Raw genomic sequence first — 18,061 nt, 5'->3', positions numbered from 1 at the left:
TATATATATATATATATATATATATAAATAAGTGTGTGTGTGTGTGTATAGCTGCATAAAGTATTTTAAATTGATTAAACATTTTGCTTCTAAAGTAGTGACAAAAGCAAAACACAAGTGATCCAACAAGATTAATCAAAAACAGTCATATTGATGCACTGATTCAGAACATTTCTTATCAGAATAAGGGTTTTTTTTTTTATATTTATTTATTGGTTACTTGTGTTTCTTTTAAGAAAAGTTTTCTTTTCTTAAATGTAATTTTATTGACGTGGGGTTTCGTGAGAGCAACTTTTGCAAGTTTCACAGTACAGCAAATAGTAACAGCAACAATAACTTTCCAATCGCTTGATGAATAAAATCTTTATAAAGTCGTCAGATTATTCCTGCGCTCCTATTGGTCAACAGTTCTGGCCTTGCCCACACACTCCGGTAGGATCTGCCCAGCCAACCCTCCTGTTCTAATGTTTCGCTTTCTGCTCTCTCTTCTGGAAGAAGGTCGGTCCACGACACGGATTACGGAGCTTTTTCCTTTTATTATTTGGCGCATTTGATAGTGAAAAATGGGAGTTTTAAGTGTTATTCTAAGTGTAGTGAACCGCAGGAGGACGGAGCTAAATCCTTAATTAAGTGCTTACTTTATCAAAAATCTTCTCAAGCAGGAGTCTAAAAGCAAAAGGATTATTCAAACTGAGAGCAGCAAAGAGATGGGGAAATGGCATTTATCGATGGTAGGTGAAATTAAATCGTATGCTGTCCTTCGACGCTGTCAAAACGTAAACCTAAGTTGATTAAACTGCACAAATAGTAATATTTTATCAAGAGCAGCGCTATATTGTGTTTAGTCATGTGATTTAATAACTGTTATTGTAGGCATAGTTTGCTTCCATCACTCTACATGTATCTAATATCTCATAAAACTACCTGCATGATGCATATTAAACATTTTAACTCATAAAACTACCTGCATGATGCATATTAAACATTTTAACTCCTAAAACTACCTGCATGGCTCATATGAAACATTTTAACTCTGAAAACTACCTGCATGGCTCATATTAAACATTTTAACTCTGAAAACTACCTGCATGGCTCATATTAAACATTTTAACTCTGAAAACTACCTGCATGGCTCATATGAAACATTTTAACTCTGAAAACTACCTGCATGGCTCATATTAAACATTTTAACTCTGAAAACTACCTGCATGGCTCATATGAAACATTTTAACTCTGAAAACTACCTGCATGGCTCATATTAAACATTTTAACTCTGAAAACTACCTGCATGGCTCATATTAAACATTTTAACTCTGAAAACTACCTGCATGGCTCATATTAATCATTTTAACTCCTAAAACTACCTGCATGGCTCATATGAAACATTTTAACTCTGAAAACTACCTGCATGGCTCATATTAAACATTTTAACTCTGAAAACTACCTGCATGGCTCATATGAAACATTTTAACTCTGAAAACTACCTGCATGGCTCATATTAAACATTTTAACTCTGAAAACTACCTGCATGGCTCATATGAAACATTTTAACTCTGAAAACTACCTGCATGGCTCATATTAAACATTTTAACTCTGAAAACTACCTGCATGGCTCATATTAATCATTTTAACTCTGAAAACTACCTGCATGGCTCATATTAAACATTTTAACTCTGAAAACTACCTGCATGGCTCCTATTAATCATTTTAACTCTGAAAACTACCTGCATGGCTCATATTAAACATTTTAACTCTGAAAACTACCTGCATGGCTCATATTAATCATTTTAACTCTGAAAACTACCTGCATGGCTCATATTAATCATTTTAACTCTGAAAACTACCTGCATGGCTCATATTAAACATTTTAACTCTGAAAACTACCTGCATGGCTCATATTAATCATTTTAACTCTGAAAACTACCTGCATGGCTCATATTAATCATTTTAACTCTGAAAACTACCTGCATGGCTCATATTAATCATTTTAACTCTGAAAACTACCTGCATGGCTCATATTAATCATTTTAACTCTGAAAACTACCTGCATGGCTCATATTAATCATTTTAACTCTGAAAACTACCTGCATGGCTCATATTAATCATTTTAACTCTGAAAACTACCTGCATGGCTCATATTAATCATTTTAACTCTGAAAACTACCTGCATGGCTCATATTAATCATTTTAACTCTGAAAACTACCTGCATGGCTCATATTAATCATTTTAACTCTGAAAACTACCTGCATGGCTCATATTAATCATTTTAACTCTGAAAACTACCTGCATGGCTCATATTAATCATTTTAACTCTGAAAACTACCTGCATGGCTCATATTAATCATTTTAACTCTGAAAACTACCTGCATGGCTCATATTAATCATTTTAACTCTGAAAACTACCTGCATGGCTCATATTAATCATTTTAACTCTGAAAACTACCTGCGTGGCTCATATTAATCATTTTAACTCTGAAAACTACCTGCGTGGCTCATATTAATCATTTTAACTCTGAAAACTACCTGCGTGGCTCATATTAATCATTTTAACTCTGAAAACTACCTGCATGGCTCATATTAATCATTTTAACTCTGAAAACTACCTGCGTGGCTCATATTAATCATTTTAACTCTGAAAACTACCTGCGTGGCTCATATTAATCATTTTAACTCTGAAAACTACCTGCGTGGCTCATATTAATCATTTTAACTCTGAAAACTACCTGCGTGGCTCATATTAATCATTTTAACTCTGAAAACTACCTGCGTGGCTCATATTAATCATTTTAACTCTGAAAACTACCTGCGTGGCTCATATTAATCATTTTAACTCTGAAAACTACCTGCGTGGCTCATATTAATCATTTTAACTCTGAAAACTACCTGCGTGGCTCATATTAATCATTTTAACTCTGAAAACTACCTGCATGGCTCATATTAATCATTTTAACTCTGAAAACTACCTGCATGGCTCATATTAATCATTTTAACTCTGAAAACTACCTGCATGGCTCATATTAATCATTTTAACTCTGAAAACTACCTGCATGGCTCATATTAATCATTTTAACTCTGAAAACTACCTGCATGGCTCATATTAAACATTTTAACTCTGAAAACTACCTGCATGGCTCATATTAATCATTTTAACTCTGAAAACTACCTGCATGGCTCATATTAATCATTTTAACTCTGAAAACTACCTGCATGGCTCATATTAAACATTTTAACTCTGAAAACTACCTGCATGGCTCATATTAATCATTTTAACTCTGAAAACTACCTGCATGGCTCATATTAAACATTTTAACTCTGAAAACTACCTGCATGGCTCATATTAATCATTTTAACTCTGAAAACTACCTGCATGGCTCATATTAATCATTTTAACTCTGAAAACTACCTGCATGGCTCATATTAAACATTTTAACTCTGAAAACTACCTGCATGGCTCATATTAATCATTTTAACTCTGAAAACTACCTGCATGGCTCATATTAAACATTTTAACTCTGAAAACTACCTGCATGGCTCATATTAATCATTTTAACTCTGAAAACTACCTGCATGGCTCATATTAATCATTTTAACTCTGAAAACTACCTGCATGGCTCATATTAATCATTTTAACTCTGAAAACTACCTGCATGGCTCATATTAATCATTTTAACTCTGAAAACTACCTGCATGGCTCATATTAATCATTTTAACTCTGAAAACTACCTGCGTGGCTCATATTAATCATTTTAACTCTGAAAACTACCTGCGTGGCTCATATTAATCATTTTAACTCTGAAAACTACCTGCGTGGCTCATATTAATCATTTTAACTCTGAAAACTACCTGCGTGGCTCATATTAATCATTTTAACTCTGAAAACTACCTGCGTGGCTCATATTAATCATTTTAACTCTGAAAACTACCTGCGTGGCTCATATTAATCATTTTAACTCTGAAAACTACCTGCGTGGCTCATATTAATCATTTTAACTCTGAAAACTACCTGCGTGGCTCATATTAATCATTTTAACTCTGAAAACTACCTGCGTGGCTCATATTAATCATTTTAACTCTGAAAACTACCTGCGTGGCTCATATTAATCATTTTAACTCTGAAAACTACCTGCGTGGCTCATATTAATCATTTTAACTCTGAAAACTACCTGCATGGCTCATATTAATCATTTTAACTCTGAAAACTACCTGCATGGCTCATATTAATCATTTTAACTCTGAAAACTACCTGCATGGCTCATATTAATCATTTTAACTCTGAAAACTACCTGCATGGCTCATATTAAACATTTTAACTCTGAAAACTACCTGCATGGCTCATATTAATCATTTTAACTCTGAAAACTACCTGCATGGCTCATATTAAACATTTTAACTCTGAAAACTACCTGCATGGCTCATATTAATCATTTTAACTCTGAAAACTACCTGCATGGCTCATATTAAACATTTTAACTCTGAAAACTACCTGCATGGCTCATATTAATCATTTTAACTCTGAAAACTACCTGCATGGCTCATATTAATCATTTTAACTCTGAAAACTACCTGCATGGCTCATATTAATCATTTTAACTCTGAAAACTACCTGCATGGCTCATATTAATCATTTTAACTCTGAAAACTACCTGCATGGCTCATATTAATCATTTTAACTCTGAAAACTACCTGCATGGCTCATATTAATCATTTTAACTCTGAAAACTACCTGCATGGCTCATATTAATCATTTTAACTCTGAAAACTACCTGCATGGCTCATATTAAACATTTTAACTCTGAAAACTACCTGCATGGCTCATATTAATCATTTTAACTCTGAAAACTACCTGCATGGTGCATGTTTTTGACCTGCTCATTCACCAAGCTTCTTTCTAGCTCTGTGACTTGTACATATTGTGACACACACAAATTACGTGCAGTATCGTGACTGAGTTTATCTACGAGGGACAGAGTTGGCACAAAATATTGATTTGTTAATAGATAGAAAGATATTAGATTTTACTCTTGTATGTGGCTCTGTGAGTGAATATTGTTGACCTGTAAATAAATCTTTATCCTGTAAAAAAATCTTAAAGCTTGCTGCTGTAGTTTGCAGTTGTTGCTGCAGTTGGTGAGTTAGAGGTACTATATATATATATGTATGTATATGTATGTATAACATTTGTATCCCTTTTTTAATTTAACATATTCTTTTAAATGTAATTTGTTTGTAAAAGTAAATTTAAGATAAATTTTTGGGTTTCTGCCATGTCAGAAAGACCGAAGTAGATTCCTTTTCCTCTCATTTATTAGGGTTATTATTTGCCTGATGATGATGATGATGATGTTCTTGCTTTGTCTCCCATGCAGGATCCGGTGCAGGAGTGGGGTGAGGAAGAGGAGGATGGAGCTGTGTTCGGCATCACTCTGCGCAGGGAGCCTGTTCTCCCGAGCTCGGAGCCACTGGAGCTCTCGTTGGCCTTCAGCTGCGTCCAGTACCACACGGTGAAGGTTCGCAGGCTCAAGGCCGGCACCCTGGAGCGCCTGGTCATCCACCTGCTAGACCCTGAGCATCGGGAGCCCGACTTCATCCATGTGTTCCTCTCCACCTACAGGGCTTTCACCTCCACCAACACCTTCATCCAGATGCTGTTCCAGAGGTGAGAAATTTCATGCTTTAGTTGAACTGAAAGGCATGTTAAGGAAAATCATGAGGACATGACTCAGCTGGTCTGCAAGCCCACATATGAGATCATTGTTGCTGCGTGATTTAGAAAGACCTCTTGTTTTAGACAAAACATCTAAGATGATGGTGGAAGACATTGTGTGACATTTTCAGGGTGAGAGAGTATGTCATACTGTTGTCTGTACTGTTGTCTTGGAGGAGGTGAAATCTTTAAGTTACTTTTTCATTTTCTTCACTAGTTGCATAAAAGCTGAAACTGCCAGCATGGTTTTGTGTGAACTATACTAGCAGTTTCAGAATAAATGTTATTCCCAATACTTCCTAAGTATAGATTTTTATTCCCCAGCATAATCTAAAAAGTGAAGTTGGTTAAATATTCCCTAATTCCTCCACTTATCAGAAGCCTGACGCAAACTTCAGTTTTTATGTTTGCTCTTAAACTTTTCTGACATTGATGTGTTATTCTGTCACCACAATTAAATGCAAGTGGAGCTCTTGCGTCAGCAGCTTTTTATAACGTGCCAGATGCACAAATCAATCCCACCCTTCTCATGTTCCATCAGCTATTCACAGAACAAATCTCTGTCCATGCAGGGCAGGTTTCTATAACAGGTTTCGTCATCACAAGTTAAACAAAGCAGTCTCAAGCCTTGTTCCATTTCAAAGTTGTCATGACGACGCCCACCACACCCTGTAGAGGAGCGGGCCAGGTTTAACTTCATTTAGACATTACCTGAAGGAATTTCATGGAGAGCATTTATTTCAGGCTGTTCACCAAGCTTTTGGCTCCTCTAAAGGGATGAATATAGATTAAATATTGTATTAAAGATCATGAATTAAATTAATATGGAGGCTCTTATTTCTCTCAGCTCATTTGTTTTTGCTGAAGAGCTGCAGAAAGCCGCCTGTGTGCACGTGCTGCGCTGGTGGCAGCAGGTTCCCTGTGAGATTTAGCAGAAGAGGTCAGGATGAACTGGCCTCTCTCGTTTTGCACTGCACAGTTTTGTACAGGATGTCCATTTTCTTGTTTCCGTCATTCAGCTCAACAACAGCAAAACAACTGTATCTGTGTAAAACCTTTGATTTGTTATGATGTGTTTCCCAAAAGTCTTCAGTTTATTAAAATACAATAACAAAATTGTTTCTTTAAAAATAGCCTTTGATAATTTACTAAACGTTTTTGTTATTCTAACATAAATAGTAAGATTTTGCAGGTCATGTCCTGCCATAATAAATCTCCCCCAGGGGAAATTTAATTTAAATTTTTCATAGATTTTTATGATTTCAAGAGGAAGTCGCAGTCGAAACTGCATTTAGTTGCTAGTTAAGCTAAAACTATTGGTGCAATAGACTGAACACACACCGCATCTGTTCTCATAAAAAAGTCACCTGTGACTCCCGGATCCACCTGCTGAATGTGGTCTTTTAATGATCAAAATTACAGACAGCACTGGCTTTTTTTTGTTTTAATTATCATGATTAGCTGTAATATTAGAGATCTTAAAATCACCATGTTGTGCATTAGGAAGTGTATAATTTCTGGAACTTAAAAGTTTCAGTTCATATTTTTATTTATTTATTTATTTTTCATTAATTCTTTTGACATATGTGAATTTTTTTTTATTATTATCCGTTTCACGTCTGCCTATGTCAGTTTGCACACAGTCTCTCAGTCTCAAGATCTTTCATAGATTTGGCATTTATTTGCAAAGTGGGGCTTACTGCAATATCATTTTAAGTTATGAACACAACAGTATTCACAAATTCAAGAAAATAATTTTTCTTGAAATAATTTTTCAGTCCTGGCCCTGCAATGGACTGGCGAGCTGTCCAGGGTGTACCCTGCCTTTCGCCCAAAGCCAGCTGGGATAGGCTCCAGCTTCCCCGCGACCCTGAATTGGATTAAGTGGTTCAGAAATTGAATGAACATTTGTGAATTTAATACAGGGTTTTTATGAAGTAAAGCCTCTAAAATACAACTTTTAAGATTTTAGAAGATACTTGTGAATAAGGCTTGATGTGAGCAGTTAGTTTACTGTCATTCTGTTTTCTTTTTTATAAAGTAAAGACCAGAATCCAGTTATGTAATGGTGACATGGTTCTAATAAATGAGGGAACACATCACTATGCTTCAGTTTTACCGGATATGTATCGTATGTTATGAGGCCAGAGGAACAAATCTTTCTTTTTACACTCTGAATCAAGGCCACAGTGTCTCTGCAGGGATTTAGAGTGTTGCAGGACATTTCCACAGGATGAGCAGTCAGATGGAGTCATTGCTGGGATCCAACTTTGTTTTTTAATTCTTTACGCTCATCAGCAACCTTTTCATTTACAGTTTATGTGATGAATGCCTTTTCCTTTTCCCCACAGAGAGGAATCACTTAACCTTGATAAGAACGCCCTCTCTCGCAGGTGAGTGTCGTCCTGCTTGGTTTTAATGACGTAAAGTCACTTTATTGATCCACCTGCTAAATGAACAGCACTAACCTGGAAACATGTTCTTCTGTGATATCCTTTTAGTCCCTTACTTCCAGTGGTTCGACTGTGGCTGGAAGAATATAGCGAGGACTTCCAGGAGCCTCCTGACTTCCAGAACCTCAGAAAGTTGTGCGTCCATTTGCGTCGCCGTCTCTGCTTTAGACGTGTGGCTCAAGCTGCTGATGCCTTGCTCAAGAGGCTCCAGGAACAAGGTGCAGTAGGAATCTTTCCATTTGCACGAGTCTAGCCTGGACATGTACTGATTAGTTGGAAACACAATTAATAATCTTCTGGGCTCTTAACTGTTTGTTTTTTATTAGTTTTTTAAATGCTGGTTGTGATTTCTGATTTATGTTGAGTGTCTGCTGAGCAGCACATTCTCATGTCTTTCATGACTGTGACAGATTGCAGTCAGTCTGCGTCAGAGCAGCACAGTGAATCACTGCAACATGGGCACAGTTATCAGGAGGATGGAGGAGAAACGTCCACTAAGGAGGACAAATTCGGCTTCATGGACTTTTCTGTAAGAGAAGTGGCAGAGCAGCTGACCAGAATGGATGCTGTAAGTTTCATTTTAGTTTTCTTTCTCAGACAGTTTGTGGAGGAACTTCTTACAACTGTTTCCTTTCCTTGACAACCTCTCAGGAGCTGTTCATCAAAGTGGTGCCCTTCCACTGTCTGGGCTGCATTTGGTCCCAACGTGACAAGAAAGAAAACCGAAACCTGGCACCAACGGTCCGCGCCACTATCTCCCAATTCAACGCAGTCACTAACCGTGTCATCACCTCTCTCCTCTGCCCGTCCTCGCCCAACCCTTCCACTTCCTCCCCCATGTCATCACCCTGCTCGGCCTCAACCTTCCTGTACCCATCCTCCTCCTCTGCCCCGAGCTCCCCGCAGTGCTCGCACACCAGCCCCGTTCACAGAGCACGCATCATTGAGAGGTGGATCGCCGTTGCACAGGTCAGCATCATAACATGTCGTGGATTTTACTAAATGTTTTCTGTCAAATTACTTACATGTGCTTGACTCTTTACTCTTACTCCACAGGAGTGCAGGCAACTTAAAAACTTCTCTTCTTTAAGGGCCATCCTTTCAGCCCTGCAGTCCAACGCTGTGTACCGCCTCAAGAAAACCTGGGGTGCTGTGAGCAGGTCAGCAAATATTCAGACACATTAACTCACTGTATATCTAGAAAGAATGTATAACCAGTGACATGTTGATGTTTTTGTGACAGAGAAAGCATGACAACCTTTGACCACCTCTGTGAGATTTTCCCGGATGAGAACTGTGTGCTGACCGGAAGAGAAATTCTCGAGGTCTGTTTTCAGTCCCACCCATCAGGATGTAATGACTTCTTAACAAAAGTAAAGATCCTTTACAGACCATATAACTTTTAATTATTTGGCTGTAAAGTAAAAAAAAAAAAAATCTATTTAATTTAGGTTTAAGATACTGAAGGTAATGCTGTCAGAGCTATATATTGACAGAGGCAACCATTAACCACTGCAGTTTAACAAAGTAAACTTGTACAGTATCATAAATGTGATTATATATCCAACTGGCAGGACCAGCCTGCCATAAATATGACAACATAGTGGAAAAGAAACTCACAAAGACTCATTTTGTTTTTGCTCCTTTTAGTGCTGATGTTTTTTGCAGAGCAAAGTATTTAAGATGTGATGTTTTTTAAAAAAAGTAAAATAGTTTATATGCAGAAAAAAAGTGCAAGAAAGTTACACCTGAAGAGAATGAGCTTGCAGGAAAGATTCATCCAATGAAACAACAACTTTAAGAGTGTTTTGGAACAAGATCCTTTTGTTAAGAGTTTTCTCTCCAGTTAAAACGTTTTTTTAACACGAAGAAGTGCAGGATGCCTCACATCCTTTTGGAGCACAATTAGCAACAAATTCAGTGTGTTCAAGTCTAACAAGTGTAGTCTGTTAAAGCTGTACAAACTGTGCTGGGCATACTGTTGCCATTATTTGAAAAAGGACAAATGCATGTCAGTGTTTGTTTTTACAAAGCAATGTTTTCTATTACAACCCTGTAATGTAACTCCTCCTCTCTGGGTTCCTTCTACTTCTTACTTGAACATTTTAACATTGCCATGTTTCATTACAAAATATTGTAGAATTGTTGCAAATATCAGTATATGTCTGATTGCAAAGTTATATATTTACTTATTGTTGTATTTCAGTATTTCAATTCCAAATATAAGTAAAACTGCAGCCCAGGTTGAAAATCCCTGATCATCTGTGATGCAGGATAAAGGAGAAAAGCAACAATTCCCTTTGAGCAAACTCTGTAATTTCTGTGGAACCTGTTGAGGGAGAACAGCCATCTGCCTTGACCGGTTTAGTTGACAAGAGAGCAACAAAACAGAAAAGAGTGCATATCTCAGAGTGGACCACATCCTTATGTTATGTTTGAGCACAAGATTTTAGGCTTGTGTGCATAAAACTTATCATTTTGAAACACAGCTCTGTATTAGTAAAACAGAATTGTTTTCTTTTTTAAAACAGGAAACAGTGACTGCTAAGTAGTAAGCAAGCTAAAACGTGCATTTTCTTCTTCGTGTAAACTGAGCTGCTTCTTTCTAACCAGGTTAACTGATGTGAATGTATACTCGGTGATCCTAGCTTTATCAGCAGCCTGGTATCTGTAAAACAAAGTGAAGGTTATAGATAGGGGCCATTAAAACTGCAAATATAAGTCCCAAGCTGTTCCTACTGTCTAACACACCTCCAGCAAGTACTCTGCACTCTCCCGAAACCCTTAGCATTTTGTCAGGAGGAGCTCAACTATGACTAGAACATATATAACTTATCTACTTGTTGTCGCCTCCTGTTATCATTCTGTGTTTGAGTCATTATTTTCCATCAGCGTTGACATGACGGCTGTTCCTTCTCTCCAGGATGGGAGTCAACCTGACAACAGCGCCACACTGAGCTGTAAATCATCCCAACTCTGCTCAGAGTCCAGACATATGGTGAGAGGATGCTCAGCAGTTTGTTCACAAACTACATTTTTTTTCCTCAGTTTCAGTTTTGATTATTAAAAAAAAAAAAAAAAAAAAAAAAAAAATAGAACGGATGTGTCTGCTTGGCCACATTTTATAGGAGGAGGATCTACATTTTCACTGTCTGCATAATCACTTTCACTTCTTTTTAATTAATGTTTTCAGGCTGGTGTAGTTTTATATGTTTCCTTATGTTTTTTCTTTAAGCCAAGCATTTGCTTGGATGCGTTTTATTAATTCCCATGTGCAACTAGTAACTAGTTTATTGTGATTTATTGTTTGCATACATGACTTTTTCCACTTTCATGGGGAACTATAATAGACCAAATGTCTACCACAGATCATTAGTTTCCTCAGTACACATGGGGCAGTGTGTTTAATGTTTTACATGTTTTAAACTTCTGTTTTCAGCCTGTTTAGACAGTAATGTTTATTTTAAGCTGTTTGAATATATTTCTTTTTTTTTTTTTTTTTACTTTTTAATTATCTTTTTTTAACATTTACAGCCCTCAATTTTTTACCTGTTTTTTTATGTTTCAACTAATGAAAATACCGTAATTAATGCTACTATTAAAACGTGTGTTAATATGTTGTAATAGTTTATATTTCTGCCATCATTTAATGTGTAAAGTCTGTGACTTTATTTCATCCTCAGAGCATCAGCAGTGGTGTTGTTCCATACCTGGGTACTTACCTGACCATTCTCACCATGCTGGACACTGCCCTCACCGACACCGTGGAGGTGAGCTCTTTATTTATTCTTCTTTATGGCATTTCAGTCTATTTATGATCCCATAAAACACTAACAGCTCATTGTTTTGTTTTTTTGTTTTGTTGTTTTTTTTTCCCCACAGGGCGGGCTTATCAACTTTGAGAAGCGCAGACGGGTGAGTGTTGCCACCTAGTGCTGCTTCATATAAAACTGCATATATATATATATATATATATATATATATATATATATATTTTACTACCAGTCAAAAAACTGTTTCATCAAATCCAGTGTAAAAGTGTGTCCAACTAGTGGCTTGTTGCCAGGGTGTACAAAGCATTTTGATCATTTCCAATTTCCCCAAGACCCTGAATTGGAAGAAGCTGTTTAAAAAAAAATGAATGAAAATAAATGAATATTTTTTCTTTTCCTGTTGCAGGAGTTTGATATTCTCAATCAGATTCGCCAGCTTCAGGCTTTCTGCTCTAACTACAGCCTTCCAATCAACCCCCACATCACTGCCTGGCTGCAGGCGCACACTCTGCTCACAGACCAAGAGAGGTAAACCACACCGACTTCATACAATGCCCCACAACAGGTAAACAGAAAAAAATGGTTTCACCTAATCATGTAAATCTCCCTTTCTCTGACATAGCTATGAGTTGTCTCGAGAACTGGAGCCTCCAGTCGACCCCTGCCCCATCTCCCCCAACTGTTGGAGCAGTCGTCTCCTCACCAAGAAGATTACCTCGTAAGTTTCATAAACAGACTGGAAGACGTGAATTAATACTAGAAAGGAATCTCTCATAAATGACAGAGATTTACGAGTTGATTACTGGTATTGGCTGTCCCAGCATCTGAATGTTCTAAAAACTGCATCAATTTTCTTCTTTTTCACTCGTTTTGTTGCTGGTTTATGTTGGAAGTGTTGGAAGCTTGTTGACATCTTGACTTATGTTGAGAACTGCTTCCCTGACACCACCAATAAAAAAAAACTCTTGATCCAATATCAAATTTTTCATTTTCCCGCAAATAATTGACTGCTGACGTGCTTCAGCTGTACTCATCCTCTCACAATCTGAAGTTGTCCAGAACCTCCCACTCGCCTTCGGGCTGAAGGAGACTGCTCTTTCCCTGCTGTCATTATTTAGTTTGGACTCCAGATGTTTTTAAAAACAGCTGAAGACATTTTTATTCCAACAAGTGTTTAGAAATAGTCTTTTATGACCGCTTATTGATATATTTATTTTATTTGATGTATTTTCTGTGAATTTTATCTGCTCTGTGAAGCACTTTGTGGCAAATGTCTGTGAAGGTTGCTGTATAGATAAAAGTGACTTACCATCCAGGTCCTAATGTAGCAAACCAGTCACCAAGCATCGTTCTCTTTGCACCAGATCTCACTCTTCAGCTTGTTTTGATGTCCAGCTACAGTTTTATTACAGTAACTAGAATATTGTTCCAGAGTAGTCCTGTCACAATAAGCAATAGGTCAATTAATTGCACGATAAGAAAAAATACGTGCAATACGTTTGCTGGATGCAATAATTTTCATGTCTTACTTTTCTCTCTCGCTCACTCCAAGCGAGTTGTTTTAAGATAATATTAATTAAACACGGCAATACTACGAGATTCCATCTGCACTTAAAACACTCCAGTTTTCCCAGCTGGGAAAAAAAGACATTAACAATCTGCCTGGATGAACGTACATGTTACAAACGGCAATTCCACAACTTTACAATGACATGAAAAATGACATACGATCAAAGACATTCAATTTTACCGTTCCACCTCTGGTCAAGTCCAAACATGTCCCCCTATATACCCTATGTAACTGTGTTACATAGTCTTCAGAGACTGTATGTTCCAGATAACCACGTTGCCAAAACCCGAGGAGAAATCCTGATCGGTTTTAGCAGACTGGGGTATGGATGAGCGTAAACCAGTCTGCACATCGGCTTAAATAATCTTTAGAAATTAAAGTTTGTTGCTGAAAGGGTGTACTTGCATTATTGTGGCATTATTGTTATTTTAGTTGGAAATGGTCTCAAAATGACAATAATAATCACTCAGCTCGATAATGTTGTAATTTTTGAGACAATGAATTGTTTTGCAAAATTTGTCACCTTGACAGGCCTGTTCCAGAGACATGTGGAGCATCCAGCTGTTTTTTGTTGACAAATATAAAGAGTAAGGGTTCACTTTTTCCTGTTTCCATCATCCATCTTCTCTCGCTTTTCCGGTTGCGGGGGCCGCAGCCTAGTGGCATCTCTTTGGGGGGTTTCCCAAGGTATTCCCAAGCCAGCAGAGAGATTTAATTCCTCCTGTATGTCCTGGGTCTTCCCTGGGGTCTCCTCCTGGAGGAGGAATGGTGGTCTCACCATGGTCTCACCATGGGTGGTCTCACCATGGTGAGACCTAACCCTAACCCTCACCACCCGCGGGAAGGGCGGAGTCGGAGTCGGGTGCATTATAAGCTGGGCGGCGGCAAAAGGCGGGGGCCCTGGCGGTCTGATCCTCTCTCCTTTTTGTTAACCACATTCTGATTCAGGTTTTATTGTGATGGATTTGCAAGTCATTCAGGGTTCTGCAGGCGATTTGCTTTTAGCATCAGACTCATTTTCCCTTCTCGTAGAGCAATACCAGCCCAGAGTTTTATGCATTTTTAAAATATTCATATAAATGTACAACATTTTCAAAACTTTTGGGAAAGTTGCTATGATTCACACAGATCAGGGGTATCTCTGAAGAACAAGCGGGTTTAGAAACTGTTACCAGACAACAAGATCGCTTTTACTTAGTTTATTTGTATTAAGTGGAATAACATTAATGGTAAATTGGATTTGCAGGTTGAGAACATCCAGTGAGAGCTCGTCCAGAAAGGCCCACGCCGACCAGATCAGTGTGTCATCTTCTGGCTCCAGCAATGTGGACATGGAGGAGCTCTCCCTCCCCCAGCCCTCCCCGCTCAGACTCAAACTCAAGGTATGAGCAGCAGTTGCCTCCAGACTGTTTACAGGCCGACTTAAACACCATAATCATGTTCAATCTCTTTTAGTCACTTTCAGGCTCTCTTCACAATGTCACAGAGGACTTCTCCATGTCCTCCTCGTTGTCACCAAGCCTGTCCAGCTCGTCCTGCAGCTCCTCGCAGCCAGATCTCAGCTCTTCTCTGTTGTTGAGTCCAGGTTCTTCATCATCCTCCTCATCCAGCTGCTGTCCTCAGGCCGTGCAGCCTGTCTACAACAAACAGATTGCTGACTTGTGTATCATTAGGGTCAGCGTGGAGTGTGTCAGCAATGGAAACGTCTACAAGAGCATCCTGGTATGTCTGCAAGTCCCAGTATGTGCACTTCAGAAGGCAACCAGTTTACAGATGGTCAGCCTGTAGAAAGAAAGTAGAGGAGGGAGGAGTTTTAGTCTCTTCCTCACCTTTCTAGACCTGTTCGTGTTTTGGAAAATATTCTTTTTAGGGTGATATTTCTCAGAGACATTTTTTATACTCTGGTGAAGTGGTTCCTCGTCCTGATAGTAGTCTATACATTTTGTAGTCATGAACAACAAGAAATATAGTTAGACCCCTCAGTTTACTGTAAATCTGTAAAAACTCTGACCAATCCAAACGTTCGGACCGAATCGGCTCCCCTCCTCCCCCTCCAGCAGCGCATACCTGCTAGCCACACCCTGCAGTACAAGAAAATAAATGATTAAGTGTAATTAAAAAGGCAAAAGAAAAATATGTATATTTACTAAACACTTAACATAATTTCTTTTCCTTTCAATCTTTGCCAATATATTCATATGTATTTATATTGTCATTTTATTATAGATATACTTTATATATATTTCTTTGTTCTATGTTCCCACATTTACTCACATATTTTATGCATGCTGTAATCCTGTATTCATATTTATAAAATTATTTCTGCATATTTTTCTTTTAAAGTTTTTCAACTTAAATGCATATCTAATATTTGTTTTTATATATTCCTACATTTTTTGTCTGTTAATTTTTTTTTACCACAAATGTATATTTTCTATTTATATTTCTATATATTTGCTTCAATATTTCTTCATATTTCCATTTAATCTCATTAATTTATTCATATTTTGACATATTTTATTGTTTAATGACTTTTTATTTTAGTTATTTTTTATGTTATTCTTTATCACTTTGTTTAAAGTTTGGTGAATACAAATTTGTTCTTTAGTTGGATTTTAATTTGTGTTTCTATGTGTTTTGTTTTTTTCTCTGTCCAGCTGACCAGTCAGGATCACACACCAGAGGTGATTCAAAGAGCTCTTCAAAAGCACAACATAGAGGATGCTGGGTGCCGTGACTTCAGCCTCTACCAAATGCTGAGCAATGAGAAAGGTAATGCCTCCTCCTAAGAACTGATTTTTATTATAACTCTACCCTGAATATGACTTCTGCCAAAAGCTGAACACAAACATGTACACGATTGTAATATTTTTATGTTTGCTCCATGGAAGCCTTGAATTAAACAGCTCTTTTCAGTCCCAAACATATTTCTGTAAACTGCATTTTCACAGCTACCATGTAAATAAATAACAAGACTGGTTTTAGATGTAAAGATTTTCAGCACAAATCCTTTTTTTTCTTTGTTTTGGCCAAAGATCTTGTTATTCCTGAACACGAAAATGTTAACTGGGAGAAGTTTAGGAGATAAACCAGAGGAAGATAAAGCAGACATATTATGCAAATCACTAAATTATTTCTTTCCTCTGCCTCAGAGCTTCTGATACCTGACAAAGCCAATGTGTTTTACGCCATGTGCACATCTGCGAACTACGACTTTGTCCTGCGTCAGCGCTGGAGGAGCCACGGGAGGCAGTTCGGCTCTTCTTCCAGTCTCGGAGCTCTGGCCAGGAGTTGCCACAGAAAGTGATGAAAACAATCTCTTCTGGCTGGTAAAAATGCTGCTAAACTACGAGTTGGAACTGCTGCTCACCATCTGTGGCTCTCCATGTCCTCCCGTCGCCATGAGACCATCAGTGTGAACCAGGAACCAGCATCACAGATTCTCCTAAACTAAGACTGGAAAAGTAGAGTTCACATTTGCTCAGAACCAGCACTGAAATGTGGAGACAAGAACTTGTCTCTGCTGTTTGAAGGAGATGTTGGGAAAAGCAGAGAGACAACAGGAAGGAGACGAAACACAAAATTTGTACAATCTGAATGTTTATTGAGGATCATTTTCCTCAGATGAACACACCTGTACAACACTGTGGATCGTGGGGATGCATAAATCCCTGGGAGAAGTTGTCCGCTGTCATCGCTGTTTAAAAAAGCAGCTGTTCAGACACGGCCTTGAATTGTGACTCAGCAGTGGAGACTGATAAATCAATCTGCATAATCAGGCCTTTTTTAGTCTATGACAGCAGAACTTCTTCCTTTTAGCTTGATAAGCTGATTTTATAGCAAGAGCTGCTGACTTGAAATGGCACTCCCACCAGTTCAAAAACCTGCCTGATTTCCGTAAAGCAGAGTATGTTGGACAGCGAACCTCATTGAACCTCATCTGTCCCGTTACAAAGAAGACTTTAAGAGAGTAATTAAAAGTATTTACTTGTCTTTAGTAACAGATTTATATATTTTAATGTAATTCAATATAATTTTATCAATATAAATTATTTAATGCATTTCAGTATTCATATCTAAAAGTAAAGTTTGGATAATTTAGAATGTGTTTTGTGTTCAATCCAGTATTTTTAAGCCTGGGCTTTATTTTTCTGAGCATTTAGGGCTTTTTTTTTTTGGCGAGTGAACAAACTGTCTGCAGCCAGGCCTTCTCCTTGTTTCCAGGTAGCTCTGTTAGCACGCAGGGCTTTTCACATATATGCAGGACAACTTTTGTAAAAACACTTACAGCAGTTTTTAACAACAGGAAGTTATAGTTTCTGCTCTCCATCTGTAACTTTGTGTCACTCTTTCGTGGTTGCCACTAATTCATGTTTACTCAACATTTAAAATTTTCATTTTCCGTCCATTTTTAACAATCTGATCCTGTCTGTACCAAAACCAAAACATGTCTTTAGTTTTCGCTACAGCTCTTTGCCATCTGATAATATTTCAGGACCTAAAAGGTTGGCGTTTTAAAGAAATACCCCTCTTTTAAATATGCTGATCTTTCCCTTACTT

General features: G+C 37.7%; 1 protein-coding gene across 1 annotated transcript; it reads left to right on the top strand.

Moving 5' to 3' along the window:
* Window positions 1–613: 613 nt before the first annotated feature.
* rgl3a (ral guanine nucleotide dissociation stimulator-like 3a) lies at window positions 614–17,431 on the top strand. Its single transcript, XM_079238298.1, has 17 exons — window positions 614–731; window positions 5,368–5,657; window positions 8,057–8,098; window positions 8,207–8,376; window positions 8,569–8,726; window positions 8,810–9,127; window positions 9,215–9,318; window positions 9,402–9,483; window positions 11,082–11,156; window positions 11,842–11,928; window positions 12,041–12,073; window positions 12,338–12,459; window positions 12,554–12,649; window positions 14,748–14,883; window positions 14,957–15,223; window positions 16,159–16,273; window positions 16,654–17,431. The coding sequence occupies exons 1-17, from the start codon at window positions 708–710 to the stop codon at window positions 16,806–16,808; spliced, it is 2,274 nt and encodes a 757-aa protein (XP_079094424.1). The 5' UTR covers window positions 614–707; the 3' UTR covers window positions 16,809–17,431.
* The last annotated feature ends 630 nt before the right edge of the window (window positions 17,432–18,061 follow it).

The sequence above is a fragment of the Telmatherina bonti genome, assembly GCF_933228915.1.
Source record: "Telmatherina bonti genome assembly, chromosome: 3".
Lineage (NCBI taxonomy): Eukaryota > Metazoa > Chordata > Actinopteri > Atheriniformes > Telmatherinidae > Telmatherina > Telmatherina bonti.
Note: the sequence above shows the minus strand (reverse complement) of the source record. Positions and strands in the feature narration are given on the sequence as shown.

What these genes read in the sequence shown, in the direction of transcription:
- rgl3a (XM_079238298.1), top strand. Translation starts at nt 708, where the DNA reads ATGGGGAAATGGCATTTATCGATG. An exon ending in CCGGAAGAGAAATTCTCGAG is followed by an intron (nt 9,484 to 11,081) that starts GTCTGTTTTCAG and finishes CCTTCTCTCCAG; the next exon opens with GATGGGAGTCAACCTGACAA. An exon ending in AATGCTGAGCAATGAGAAAG is followed by an intron (nt 16,274 to 16,653) that starts GTAATGCCTCCT and finishes CCTCTGCCTCAG; the next exon opens with AGCTTCTGATACCTGACAAA.